The sequence below is a fragment of the Trachypithecus francoisi genome, unplaced genomic scaffold, assembly GCF_009764315.1.
Source record: "Trachypithecus francoisi isolate TF-2019V2 unplaced genomic scaffold, Tfra_2.0 Contig01705, whole genome shotgun sequence".
Taxonomy (NCBI): domain Eukaryota; kingdom Metazoa; phylum Chordata; class Mammalia; order Primates; family Cercopithecidae; genus Trachypithecus; species Trachypithecus francoisi.
In genome coordinates, this window is record NW_022681450.1 from 763,370 (window position 1) to 776,698 (window position 13,329).

General features: G+C 58.5%; 2 protein-coding genes across 6 annotated transcripts in view; one reads left to right on the plus strand and one right to left on the minus strand.

Annotated features, from left to right (window-relative positions):
• Nucleotides 1-5,600, plus strand: ERFL (ETS repressor factor like). The gene is made up of 5 exons (XM_033198263.1): nt 1-61; nt 2,922-3,162; nt 3,554-3,749; nt 3,848-3,965; nt 4,370-5,600. The coding sequence occupies exons 1-5, from the start codon at nt 1-3 to the stop codon at nt 4,816-4,818; spliced, it is 1,065 nt and encodes a 354-aa protein (XP_033054154.1). The 3' UTR covers nt 4,819-5,600.
• ARHGEF1 (Rho guanine nucleotide exchange factor 1) overlaps nt 5,572-13,329 on the minus strand; it is a 25,973-nt gene continuing 18,215 nt past the window's right edge. For 3 of the 5 annotated variants that reach the window (XM_033198171.1, XM_033198163.1, XM_033198178.1), the window contains 14 exons: nt 10,995-11,141; nt 10,672-10,754; nt 10,371-10,496; nt 10,129-10,243; nt 9,619-9,719; nt 9,240-9,317; nt 8,913-8,988; nt 8,642-8,809; nt 7,991-8,078; nt 7,766-7,852; nt 7,197-7,264; nt 6,999-7,085; nt 6,220-6,320; nt 5,572-5,922 (listed from right to left, as the gene is read on the minus strand). In XM_033198171.1, coding sequence (XP_033054062.1) covers nt 5,593-5,922; nt 6,220-6,320; nt 6,999-7,085; nt 7,197-7,264; nt 7,766-7,852; nt 7,991-8,078; nt 8,642-8,809; nt 8,913-8,988; nt 9,240-9,317; nt 9,619-9,719; nt 10,129-10,243; nt 10,371-10,496; nt 10,672-10,754; nt 10,995-11,141 — 1,655 coding nt within the window. In that variant the 3' untranslated portion in view covers nt 5,572-5,592. Of the gene's footprint in view, nt 5,923-6,219; nt 6,321-6,402; nt 6,567-6,998; nt 7,086-7,196; nt 7,265-7,765; nt 7,853-7,990; nt 8,079-8,641; nt 8,810-8,912; nt 8,989-9,239; nt 9,318-9,618; nt 9,720-10,128; nt 10,244-10,370; nt 10,497-10,671; nt 10,755-10,994; nt 11,142-13,329 lie in introns of all 5 variants that reach the window. The other 2 variants (XM_033198186.1, XM_033198194.1) reach the window with 1 other exon arrangement.

Sequence of the window (13,329 nt, forward strand, 5' to 3'; positions counted from 1 at the left end):
ATGGACTGTAGCTGCGTCTCCGACCTTCTCTTCGCCCCGCCCGCCCTGCCGGCTCTCTGGACCCCCGGAACGGCCCGGACCTCCCCCATTCCTTCCCCACCCCTCAGGCCTCCCCAGTGAGCCGCACCCCCCTTCTCTTCGTGTCTCCACGTGTCTCACTCTAGTCCGTGGGTCCTTCTCTCTCAGTCTTGGTCAGAGTCCCCCAAATCAAACCCCTTCCGAGAAACTTGGCTAAAAACTTCGCAGCCAGATTACCCTGCCACCTGCCTGCTGGGATATGTGGGTCTTCTGGGAGGGTGGGCAAGGTAAGGAGGTGAGTGAGGGGTGAGGACAGAGGGGCCCGAGGCCGGGCATCTCTGCCATGCACGTCTCAGCCTGCTCCCATGCCAGACCTGCGGGGAAAGAGAGCAGGGACTGGGCTGGAGGGCGCACTGAGGGGTTTCCGGGGAGGGGGAGCATGGATGGACAGATGGACAGATGGCACTGCCCAGTCAGGGGGACGTGCAGGCATGACCCAGCCAGCCCGAGACCCAGGAGAGAGGACAGCTTGCTCAGAGTGGAGGTTTGGAACTGGGGGTGGTGGACGGTGAGGCTGGTCAGACACCATGCCGATGTGCAGCAGGAGGGGTGTGTGTGAGAGAGGGACAGAGACAGAGACTCTGTGCTTGGTTATTTGGGGTCTCATTTCAGAGTGTGTCCCTGTGTCACACTTCAGTGTTTTTAGAAGGGGTCACACTGGGAGAATGTGTCTGCACAGCCTGTCTTTGTGTGAGCTTGTCTATTTGCTTGTACGTGCCCATCTGAGGCTACTTGAGTGTCTCTGGGCTGGGCGTGTCTGCATTTTGGGATGGGGGTGTCTGCCGGCTCCCGACTGTACCTCTGAGTGGGGTGAGGAGCCTTTGCCTGTTTCTTGCGGTCTGTCTCGTGGTGTATGGTGTTCCGAATGGATGTCTTGGTGCATTTGGGGCTGTGGGGGGATGCGTCCATGGGCCTGTGTTGGGGGCTGTGTCTGGTTCTCAGTGTAGGGTCCATGTGTGCATGAGTGAATTCTGGGGGTTTGTCTGTCACATGTGTGTGTCTGCCTACTGAGTTTGGGGGTCTTCTCTCTAGCTGTGCCTGTGCCTCATAGGTACGACATTTATTTGAGGGTGTGCATTCAGAGACAGATGGAGTGTCCGGGTTGGGTGTCCCGTTGTCACCTTGGGGTCCTGTGGGTGTGTCTGTGATACAGGTGCCTCCCCAGTAGGACATGTTCTGGGTGTGGAATGGGTCAGAGCTGGAGTCTGGATCCAGCCCTGTCATGGGAGGTAAGAAAGACCCAAAAATGAATTGAGATAAAAATTATCCCTCAAGAAGGAGACTACCTGGAGCTCCCCGGGAGGAACGAGCACCCACTTTTATACACCAGGCAGCCTGTGTGTGACCCTGTGCCCCCTTGCCTTCCACCTCTGAAGTTCTAAACCAGAGAGGGTAAGGACCTGCCCGTAATCACACAGCAAGTGGACACGGCGATGCTGGTCTCCCCTGCCCTGGTGCACCGCAGCCTCCCCTCTCCTGCACTGCTGCCAGCTTTGTATGGATTCTCTCTGCCTTCTATTTTCATGCCTGGGTCTGGGGTCTCTAAGGAGGGGGAAGGGGGCATAGGATGTGGCATAGGAGTGAGCACAGAATTTGGACCCAGGTCTTGGGGCCTTCTGCATGGGAGGCGAGACTTTGGGGTGCCCAGCTCCTGGGGATATGTGGACAGTGGGGTACCACCCTCTGCATGTGAGACATGATGCTGAGTGAGCCGTGAGTGTCAGTGCTGACACACGGGTACCTCTGTGTGCGGGTTTGGGAAGTTGCTCTACTGACATGCTGTCACCCTGTGTGTCTGGGAACATGGCTATCTCGGTGCTATGTTCACCGTCTCCATTGTACAGTGTGTTCTTGGGTATCTGAGGTCCTGTGTGTGTCTTTTCATGCATCTATGTTGTTAGCAGCTTCCAGTCTTGAGATGTGTAATTGTGTGTTGTGCTGGGTGTGCATTGTGGGGTTGTTGAGATGATGTGACCTTGAGTCTTGGCAGCCCGTGTCTGCCATGTCAGCCTTGGTGGCCTCCAGCATGCGTATGGCACTCCGGTGTGCTTGTGTGCCAGTGTGGCTGTGTGTTTCAGGCAAGTGAACTGATGTCTGTGTGACATGTCCTCCGTGGGCATATGTGTGTGCATGCGTAATCACACACCCTGTTCTGGACTGCTCTTGGACAGACATGGGCATGGATATGGGTGGACTGCTCTTGGACAGACATGGGCATGGATATGGGGTGGAGGAGACACAGGGATGGGAAAGGTACAGGCAGGTACAGACATGCACACAGGCAGGTACAGACATACACAGGCAGGTACAGACATGCACACAGCCCCAGCCTGGATATGCCTGGATATGCCAGGGTGGGTCAGTGGGGGGCTCTGGGGAATGCCAAAAGGTGGAGCAGGGGACAGGGAATGGGGAACAGAGACAGCAAGAGCTGGGGGCAGTGCAGGGTACAAGAGAGACCAGAGACCTCCTGGGGCTGGCTGGGGGCAGTGGGAAGACTAACGCTGTTGGGGAAGGGGTGCCCCCTCTCCCATTCCTCCTGTCATGGGTGCAGGAAGCCAATCCCTCCTACCTCCACCTCCGGATGCTGAGCCTGGGGGAGCTGTACTAAGGTAGGGGGTCAGACTGGTACCAACACAGCATCCCTGGATGACTGGGTTCTTGCCCATATTTGGATAATTTGGGGACCAGACACCAGGGGAGGAGGTTTGGAGAGTGGAAACCAGGTCCCTAAAGATGCCTGAGGCTGGAGGAGACCTAGATGCCTCTCAGGTTACTGAGTCCAGCAGGACCCAGAGCCCTGGACTTGGCATCCTGACTCCAGGCCACTCCCTGCCTCCTGTCCCCAGGGTTTGCCTTCCCGGATTGGGCCTACAAGCCAGAGTCGTCCCCTGGCTCGAGGCAGATCCAGCTGTGGCACTTTATCCTGGAGCTGCTGCAGAAGGAGGAGTACCAGGGCGTCATCGCCTGGCAGGGGGACTACGGGGAATTCGTCATCAAAGACCCTGATGAGGTGGCCCGGCTGTGGGGCATTCGCAAATGCAAGCCCCACATGAATTACGACAAGCTGAGCCGGGCCCTGCGGTGAGGACGGGCTGGGGGCTGGATCCCAACTTGTCCTTTCCCCCCCACTGTCCCTCTGGTGCCCCCTCTGCATCCTGGGGCAGGTTCCTGCTGGATCCCACAAGGCACAGGGCTGTGCCTGAGTAGCCATCATAGCTACTTGTGGGTGGAAGGAAGGCAAGGAGGAAGGACCCCTAAACCTGGGCTTTGGAGTCTCGCAGGGCAGGGTCCCCACTCTTGCCTCATCCCTTCCTTGCCTTGTGATCCCTGTTAAGGGACTTCTGTGAGCCTCAGTTTCCCCAAGTTCTAGTGCTCTGTACATCGTGCCTGGGACAGCACACGCATTAAGAAACCCCAGATCCCACCCCAAGGTTCCCCCTGCACCTCCCCAGCACCACCGCTCTCCCCACAGTTACTACTACAACAAGCGGATTCTCCACAAGACCAAAGGGAAGAGGTTCACCTACAAGTTCAACTTCAGCAAAGTTGTGCTTGTCAATTACCCGCTGCTGGACATGGCGGCAGCTGCCACCGGCTCCCCACTCTTGCTGACCCCCAGTCCCTTCGGGGGGGCCCCAGGGCCAGATGCTCCTCCCCTCACCCCTGAGGTGAGTCTGGGTATTGGGGTCCTGGAACTGAGGCACTTGGTGCCCACTCTGGGGAGGGGACAGTCTGAGCAGGGCCGCTTCCGCCACTCCCTCTCTAGACCCTGCAAACCCTGTTCTCTGCACCACGCCTGGGAGAGCCAGGGACCCGGACACCCCTGTTCACCTCCGAGACAGATAAACTGCGTCTGGACAGCCCTTTCCCGTTCCTGGGCTCTGGTAAGAGCCTGGAGGTTGTGGGGTGCTGGGGGCACGGTGGGAGAAGCTGCAGGCTTGAGGGAAGAGGATAAGAAAAGACAAGAGAAGGGATGGGGAAGGGGGCCCAGGGCCAGGCTGTAGGATGTGTGTGTGTGCATGCATGTGTGTGTGTATAAAACCCAGAAAAGGATGTGAGGTGAGGGAGGGGAAATGAGAGGGGGACAAGGGCTTTCAGGGGTGCCTAAGGAATGGGAAGACAAGAGGGGGATGGGAGGAGATGGAGTTGGTGGAAGCTGTGTGAGGGGGTGAGATGCTATGTAGGAGGGATGCAGGGAGATGGGGTGGGATATGGCAGGGAGGCAGTCCCCTTTGCTGGTCCCCAGGTAGGCAAACACCCCAGCCTGACCTACCCCTGTGCCCCCCAGGTGCCACCAGCTATTCCAAGCCCCCTGGCCTGCTGGGTCCTTATGGCCGCGCCTTCCCTGAGTACCCCTGGAACTTTAACCCGTACCTCACGGGCCCCTTCCCCAAGCTGCCTCCCTCTCTCTACCCCCCGCACTTCTACCCCAACCCTCTGGCCAGTTCCCTGAGCCACCTGCCCTCGGCAGGGGCAGGGGGAGGCCCCACAGCCGCACCCCTGCTGGCCTCGACAGGGGAGGGCCTGGGCCCCGAGCGCCCCTCGGGCCTGGCAGCGGCCCCTCGCCTGGCACTGCCGGGGACTGGGGGTCCAGAGGCTACCCTTGGTGGGAAGGAGGACAGCGACTCGGAGCTGGAGATCACCGACGTCAGTGGCTGCAGCTCTGACAGCGAGGGCGATGAGGCTCTCTCGGTGCCCCCCAAGGCAAAGGCAGGCAAAGGGGGGACTGGCAGCTGAGCCAGCAGGGGGCAATGGATTCCGCTGAGACAGGGACCAGGGCAGCCGCCCGTCTGCCCTTGATGCCTGGCCCAAGGCCCAGGACCAGCCCTCAGCACCTCCCGGGTCTGGGCATGTTGCTGCCCCAGTCTCCTTCCCCAGCCCCAGAGTTGGGGTCTCACTTCCCCCTCCACAGAGGACAGAGGGAATGTGATGGCCTCCAGCCTCCTCCCCAGGCTCCAGTTTGAGGGGGGTCCCCGCCTGGCCCCACTCCCAAAGTGCAATATGGTGCCCAGCCTTCCCCGCCCGCCCACCCCTGTGCTGTGCCCCAAGTGTTTGTGTGGCCGTGTCTCCAACCCCCCTGTGCTGGCCCCAGTCCTGACGCCCCTCACATAGGCCCCCCTGGGGACAGGGAGCTCAGAGCAATAACCCCGCCCCCAGCCCCCACCCAGGAGGGGCCCCCTTCCCACCAGCTCCCCATGATCCCGACAGTCACCTCCAGAGAGTTTACTACAGAAATAAAAGAACAGAGAGTGAGACTCGGGGTGCCCAGTGCTGAGCATGGGGGATTGGGGGTGGGAGCTGGAGGGCGGTGTCAGGGGGACGCCTCATACCCAGTGTGTGTGCGGAGTGCCTGGGGAGTAACGGTTCAAACAAAGGAATGAATGAATGAATGAACAACTAGAGGCAGGCGCAGAGGCACAGACCCAGCAAGTCGACGCCAGAGAGAGTTCCAGATGCCACGCCAGGCCCCACCACACCCTCACACACAGATCTCTTCTTAGATAATATATATTAAAAAATAAACCTCCAATTCAGGGTATAAAAACAGAGCGAAGGCACTTGGGGGTGGGGAGTGGAGGGGTGGCCCCCACAGGCAATACTGAGATGGCCCGGGTCACCGTGGTACCCTCCGGAATGAAGCCCTGAGTCCCCCAAGCAGAGGGCAAGAGGGAGAGATGGCTGAGGCTCATGCAGGGCCAGTGACCCCAGCTGGTCCCCTCCCAGGTGTGGCCCACAGCTCCCTCTCCTCAGGCCTGCAGGGTGTGAGATGCTGCGGCAGCTGTGTGGGTGGGGGGGGTCCCTCACGTCCTCTCCCCGATTCCTCTCCTTCTTGCAAAAGGCCTGGGGGATGTAGGAGAAGAGGGGAGATGGGGAGAGATGGAGAGAGAGACAGGGAGAGACAGACACAGAGACAAGACAGAGCGGAGAGAGAAGGGGAGGTGGGGAGAGGCAGGCAGGCACAGAGACAGAAACAGAGATTATCAGAAACAGAGACACAGAGATGAGAGACACGAGGTGGAGTGGGGAGATTCAGAAAAGACAAAGAGGGAGATGGACAGAAGGGGCTGTAGGGATGCGAGCTCTGGAGGGGGACCCTCCTTTCAGGACAGTGCCCTGGCCCCCAGATCCCTCACTCACCTTCCTGGGCAGGGACCTCAAGTGCAGCCAGGCTGGGGGACAGAGTTCCCCCCAAGCTGAGACAGGAGGGGTCGCAGGCGGCAAAATTCCTCCTCCAACTCCTGGTGGCATGGGGGTCATGGATGAGGGAGGCCCCCTCCTTCCCCGGCCCACTCAGGGCACCCCTGGTCCGCCCCGCCCCACCTCCAGCTGCTTCATGGTCTCCTCCAAGCTGAGCAGGTTCTCCTGGATTTCCTGGGTCCGTGCTGGGCTCAGGGGGCCGCCCCCTGGGACCCCATCCCCATCTCGAGGAGGCCCCGCCCCATTGTCTTCCTCCGCCGGAAACAGAAGCTGCTTCAGGGACAGCACTGGCCAGGGGCAAGGGGGGCGGGATCAGGAGACCAGGGGGCTGGGGTGGGATCTGGGATGGGGGATTCCGAATGGCATGTGTAGGGGCTGGAGGTGAGGGTGGGTGCCAGGCAAGGCTGAGCGGATGGAGTTGGGGGATCCAAAGGCAGGTGAAGAAGTGAGGCTGGGTTTAGGGTTGGGACAGGGCAGGAAGGTACTGAAGACAGAGAGATGGTCAGGGAGAGGGTGAATATAGAGTCAAGGAAGGGATGGCGGCTGCAGAAGAAGGACGTGGGCACCCAGGACAGTGGTGCAGGCCGGGTGGGTTTGGAGCATTTGTTTTCTGGCAGCTGGGCATAAGGAAATTTTTGACAGGGAGAGAGCCTTGTTCTAGTTGGAACAGAGGCACTGTTTGGGCCGGTGGCTACCCTGGAGGGGCAGGGCTGGGCTACCTTTCCGAAGGGCCGTGGCAGCGAGCTGGCCCTCGGGGCCTGGTCTGCAGAAGGGCAGGAGGTCACTGAGGATTCTCTCGGTCCGGGCTGGGTGGGGGAACAGGGAGGGCGCTCAGATCCTGCCGGGCCTCCTGTGGATGCCCCTCTTCACCTGTGAGCCCCAACCTGGCCCCTCGCCCAGCATCCCTCTGGTCTCACCATCAGCTGGAGACGTCTCTCGGCCACCATTGCCGTTCTCAGAGCTGCTGAGGAGGGGTTCTCGGGTGCTGAGGGGAGGAAGTGCTGGGTGACCCCACACTCCTGGCCCTGGGGGGCCACAGGGGCAGGGAGACAGAGAGCTGGAGGTGGGGAGGCAGGGAGGTCCGGAGAGAGAGACAGAGGTCGAGGCCAGGAGACAGGGAGACAGAGAGGCCCAGACAATGGAAGACACAGAGGCCTGGAGACAGGAGACAGATGGGGCAGCGGTGGGGTCGGCACACACACACGCACACACATGCATGCACACGCTCTCATACACACACGCACACACACCATACATGCACACACGTACACGCACGCATGCATACATATACTACACATGCACGCACGGTCACATGCTTACGTACAGGCACACATGTATGTACACACATGCATTCACACATGCGCATGCTCACACACATGCACACTCGACAGGACTGGGGTTTGCATTCTGGAGTTGTGGAGGGAAGCCAGCCCTGCCTTCCGGCCCCCCTCCCTGAACCTCCAGCTCTCTCCATGGCCCCCCTCACCTGCTTGGGCTGGGCCGGGGCTTAGGGCGAGAGGCAGGGGCAGGGACTTTCAGGGATCCGGCAGTCTCGGTGATGAGGGCACACCAGCTAGGGAGAAAGGCCAAACCCCGGGGCAGTCAGAGCACCCAGACCCTATGCCGGGGCCTCCCCACAGCCCTCCTGTCCCCGGGAACCCAGAGGCCTGGGCCTCCTCAACCCACACTCAGAACTCAGACCCCCCCTCACTTCTTCCGCTCCGACACAGTCTGTGCCACCAACTCGTATATCTGGGCCTCCTGGTCCCAGGTAAAAAGGACGTAGAAGGCTTTGTGATCTGCAGGGAGAGGGGGAGATGGGACTCAGAGCCCAGGTCCCCCCAGTGCGTGCCCCTTCCTGAGCACAAGCTGGGGAAGTCACTCACAGTAGCGGTGCTCTCAGGGCTCCCATGATTCAACTCACCACTCACTGTCCACTAATATCCAGGGCCTGATGTGTCCTCCTGAGCTCCCCCCACCGCACCTCCTTAGGGAATCAGGCAGGTCCCCTGGCCTACCTAACAAAACCCTGCCAGCCACTCCCACCCTCCAGCTGCTTCCAGTGTTTGTGGCCCTGGTGCAACTTCCCAACTGTGTGTTTACAAATCCCTCCTCGCTGGGCTCCTGGCCTTTCTTCTCATTTATACAAGACATGCCTCTGTGCAAATACCTGCAGCAGTTCCTACCTCACTTATAAAACCTACTAGGCCTAGCCCCGCCCTGCCCACCTCCACCCACTTCCCAACCTCTTTGCCAGAATGCTGACTCCCTGGCTCTGTAGAGGGTTCTGCTCCCCACTCCACAGGCAGCTCTGCCTAAAAGAGACACCCTCTGCCCTGGGCCATACAGTGGCTGCGCTCACCGGTGGCCACCTCGCGGGTCATGGCAGAGGTGAGCCGCAGCACAGGCCGCAGCATGGTCTTGCCGTCAGGCGTGGGCGTCAGTGTCCGGCTATGGGACTTGAGCAGCAGCCGCTCATCCTGGCGCTGGAGCAGCAGCAGCAGGTCATCCAGCAGCAGCACATGCACCTCTACGGGGCGAGCAGTGCTCACACAGCGCCCTCATGCAACCCCCTCCCCGCCCTTGGCTCACTGCCCCCACACCCTGCACTAGGTGGCTGCCCTGGCACTCACCCACAGCCTTGTCCTTTGTCACCCGCCACGTCAGTGGGCCCTCGTGGACCAATTTCTTCTTGGTGATGTCCAGGTTCTGAGGCAGGAGGGGTGATGGTTCGTGCAGGTTGGCGGGGGGTGATTGGGGTTGGTGGGGAAGGGAAGGGCAGGGCAGTGACCAGGGATGACCACAGGCTGGGGATCATGGAATTGGCATGAGGTGGGGGCCAAAGCTCTCGATCCCTGGGTATATTATGGGATGGGGAGGACAGGCTGGGGACTGTATCACAGAATCCCCTGGGCCAAGTAGAGTAGTGGGGCAGGGGAGGCAGGAGGGTAAAGTCACACCTTGAACTCGCTTAGCATGGGGTCGCTGCTCTGCCGAAGGTGGGACAAGTCTAGGCGCCGTTGATAGTCCTTGAGCCTCTGGGGCAGAGACGGGAGCGTTATGGGGACAAGCTAAGTGCTGGGGCTGACCCACAGTGACCCACATTGGTAAGGGGAGAGCCAAGACCAACTTCTGATGGGAGCAAGCTGAGGGTCGGGCCTAACCTCCAATGACCCTCAGAGGGAGGTGCTGAGGGCCAAGCCAACCCCCAGACACACAGTGACCCTTGAGGGAGACAAGCCAAGGGGTGGGGTGTGACTTCTGGACAGGTTGAGGTAGGGTCCACCCCCTGCTCTCACACCACCCACTGTCCCAGGTGTGGGGCCAGCCCAGGCTCACCAGCAGGTCCTCCATGTCACGCACGGCTTGGTTGACGTGGTGTAGAATTTCCCGGCAGCACTCGGCTGCCAGCTCTACTTTCTCCCGTTCCGTGGGCTCTTCTGCAGGCAAGGGAGAGAGCAGCTCTGGTGAACCCCTGCCCTGGAGGCTCCAGATTCAGCAGCCAAAGTTAGACAAAGGACAGCTGGTTGGGCATGGTGGCTCATGCCTGTAATCCAAGCACTTTGGGAGGCTGAGGCAGGAGGATCGCTTGAGACCAGGAGTTCAAAGCCAGCCTGGGCAACATGGCGAGACCCTGTCACTACAAAAAAATAAAAAAAAATTAGCCAGGCACGGTGGTGTGACCCTGGGGTCCCAGTTACTTGGGAAGCTGAGGTGGGAGGATGGCTAGAGCCTGGGAGGTCGAGGCTGCAGTGAGCCGTGATGGTATCACTGATGAAAATGAGTGAGAAAAAAAATTAAAAAAAAAAAAGAGGAGAGCCGAGGCCCAGAGAGGCGGGCCTGCGGTACCTGTGTTCTGCCCGATGCTCTGCAGGAGCAGGGGGTACTTGGTCAGCCGCTGCATCTCCGTGGGAATCATGTCCTTCAGCTGCAGACGGCGGCACCGCGGGCGGCTCTCAGCTTCCTGCAGGAAACTGGTGCTAGCGCTGTGATGGCCCAGGCTTCGGGCTCACCCCAGGGTGCAGGCACCTAGGAGTCTGGGTTTCCAGGCCCCTCCTCCTCGGGAAGCTGGAGTCCAGACCCCGCCTCACCTGCACGAAGGCACAGAACCGAGGCTCCTTGCGTTGCTTGGCTTTGAGCTGCTCTAAGGCAAACGACTGGCGGCTGCAGAAGCGGGAGGAGATTTTCTGGAACCAGGAGCCCTCAGCACCATCAAACTACAGTGAGATTCAGGCCAGGCAGGTGTCTCAGTGGGGATGGGCAAGAACAGGGCCTAAAGTATGACACGCTGGAAGCCCAGACCCTGGGACTGGTTTGGGTGGGCTCAGGACCCGCCCTGGGCCTAGATTCCAAGTGTCTGGCTGGGAGAAGAGGGAGGGCTGGGCATCTCACCCGGGCCAGCAGCACGTCTCCGATCTCCTCGATGAGGTAGCCACTCTCCTGCCTCCGCTTCATCAGGCGATCGAGGAACAGGGCTGTGGGGGCAGGAGGGAAGGGATGCCCCATCAGGGCCTGGAATATGCTGTGTGGGGCCTGCTGCCGCGTGGTGGGAATAGGGCTGCAGGTGTATCTGTGTCTGCTCTTCAGGGCCGGATGGCGTATCTGCCCCCACCCCATGTGAACCCTGGGGTTCCTGAGCAGGTTGAACCCAGGGCTAGAACAGAGCTGCCCGTGGGGCAGTGGGGTACACAGAGGGACCCTGGCGCTGCACTCACAATGCACCTCGATGAGCTCATCCAGGCTGGGGAAGATGTTCTGCAGCTCCTCCAGTGAGAAGAAAAGGCCGTCCGCCATGGGCTGGAAAAAGAGGTCGTGCAGCACCCGCAGCATGCGCACGTGGGCCGCTTCTGTCACCAGCAGCTCTGCAGGGCCACCAAAGCAGGAAGCACATTGGGGAGGGTGCAGACTAGGGGGCATGATCTCAGGGGCAGGCTAGAGGAATGAGGCAGAGCAGGGAGGAAAGCGTCCTAGGTTGGTGGGAAAAAACTCTCTGGCTAGCCACGGTGGTTCACATTTGTAATCCCAGTACTTTGGGAGGCCAAGGCAGGAGGACTGCTTGAACCCAGGAGTCCAAGATCAGCCTGGGCAACATGGTGAAACCCTGTTTCTACCAAAAATTAAAAAAAAAAAAAAAAAAAAAAAAGCCGGAGCGTGGTGGTGTGTGCCTGTGGTCCCAGCTACTTGGGAGGCTCAAATGGGAAGATCCCTTGAGCCCAGGAGGTTGAGGCTGCAGTGAGCTATAATGGCATTACTGCACTCCAGCCTGGGCAACACAGCGAGACCTTGTCTCAAGACAAAACAGCTGGGCACAGTGGCTCACGCCTATAATCCCAGCATTTTGGGAGGCCGAGGCGGGTGGATCACAAGGTCAGGAGTTCGAGACCGGCCTGGCCAATATGGTGAAACCCCGTCTCTACTAAAAAAATACAAAAATTAGCCGGGTGTGGGGGCAGGCTCCTGTAGTCCCAGCGACTCGGGAGGCTGAGGCAGAATCACTTGAACCCGGGAGGTGGAGGTTGCAGTGAGCCAAGATCACGCCACTGTACTCCAGCCTGGTGACAGAGCGAGACTCCATCTCAAAACAAAATAAAACAAACAAATAAAAAAAACTTCTCTTGGTGGAGTCATTTGCCCTCTTAAAAGCCATTGAGGGGCCAGGTGCAGTGGCTCGTACCTGTAATTCTAGCACTTCGGGAGGCCGAGGCGCTCAGATCACGAGGTCAAGAGATTGAGACCATCCTGGCCAACATGGTGAAACCCCATCTCTACTAAAAATGCAAAAATTAGACGGGCGTGGTGGCAGGCGCCTGTAGTCCCAGCTACTCGGGGGGCTGAGGCAGGACAATCACTTGAACCTGGGAGGCAGAGGTTGCAGTGAGCCGAGATCGCACCACTGCACTGCAACCTGGCGACAGAGCGAGACTCCGTCTCAAAAAAAAAAAAGCCATTGAGGAGTCCTCAACCCACCGTCTTTCCCTTTTTGCTGTGCCAGACAGCCAGAGTGACGAATGGTCCCCGTTTGCCTGCACGGGCTTTCAGTAATAAAACTGGGAATATCCTTAGCAAATGGGGACAAGCTGGTCATCCCACCCGCCAGCAAGCTTGCAGCTGTGTTTAGTGTCTAACCATCAAGCCACATTATACAGTGGTTGACAGCCTCAGATCCAGGGACCCCCGCAGAAGGCATATGTGTGAGTTTCAGGGGCCCTTGAAATCCCCTGAGTCTAAGTGCACAATTTTGTATGTTATATTCTTTCTGGGGAGAGAAACTGCTATCCTGTCTAACATGATAGTCACCAGCCACGTACAACTCTTTACATTTTCGTTAACTGAAACGAAATTTTAAAACTCAGTGCTCAGTTGTATTTAGTGCTTTTTTTTTTTTTTTTTTTTTTTTTTGAGACAGAGTCTTGCTCTGTTGCCCAGATTGGAGTGTGGTGGACTGATCTGGGCTCAATGCAACCTCCGCTTCCTGCTTCCTGGGTTCAAGCAATTGTCCTGCCTTACCTGCCCGAGTATCTGGGATTAGAGGCATGTGCCACTACGCTTGGCTAATTTTTGTATGTTTAGTAGACACGGGGTTTCACTATGTTGGCCAGGCTGGTCTTGAACTCCTGACCTCAAGTGATCTGCCCACCTCGACTTCCCAAAGTGCTGGGATTACAGGCGTGAGCCACTGTGCCCGGCCTAGTGCATTTCGACTGCTCACCAGTCACAGGTGGCTGGTGGTCCCCATGGTGAGCAGCACAAATACAGCACATTTCCATCTTCCAGAAAGTCCTAATGGATAGCACATGGCTCATTTTTTTTTTTTTTTTTAATTTTTATCATGTCCTTAGAAGGATCTGTGACTCAAAAAGTACTCAACTACTCCCCTAAAATTTTTGAGTAAGTACCTTTTTTTACTATGAAGTAATCTGTAAATAAGCTTTCAATCAAGTCCAAAAGCTTTCTCTTGGGCCGGGCACAGTGGCTCACGCCTGTAATCCCAGCACTTTGGGAGGCTGAGGCCGGCAGATCACCTGAGGTCGGGAGTTCGAGACCAGCCTG

Coding starts and splice junctions, on each gene's coding strand:
- ERFL (XM_033198263.1), top strand. CDS start 1: ATGGACTGTAGCTGCGTCTCCGACCTTCTCTTCGCCCCGCCCGCCCTG. Junction 62..2,921: donor CGCCCTGCCGGCTCTCTGGA/CCCCCGGAACGG, acceptor CCTGCCTCCTGT/CCCCAGGGTTTGCCTTCCCG. Junction 3,163..3,553: donor AAGCTGAGCCGGGCCCTGCG/GTGAGGACGGGC, acceptor CTCTCCCCACAG/TTACTACTACAACAAGCGGA.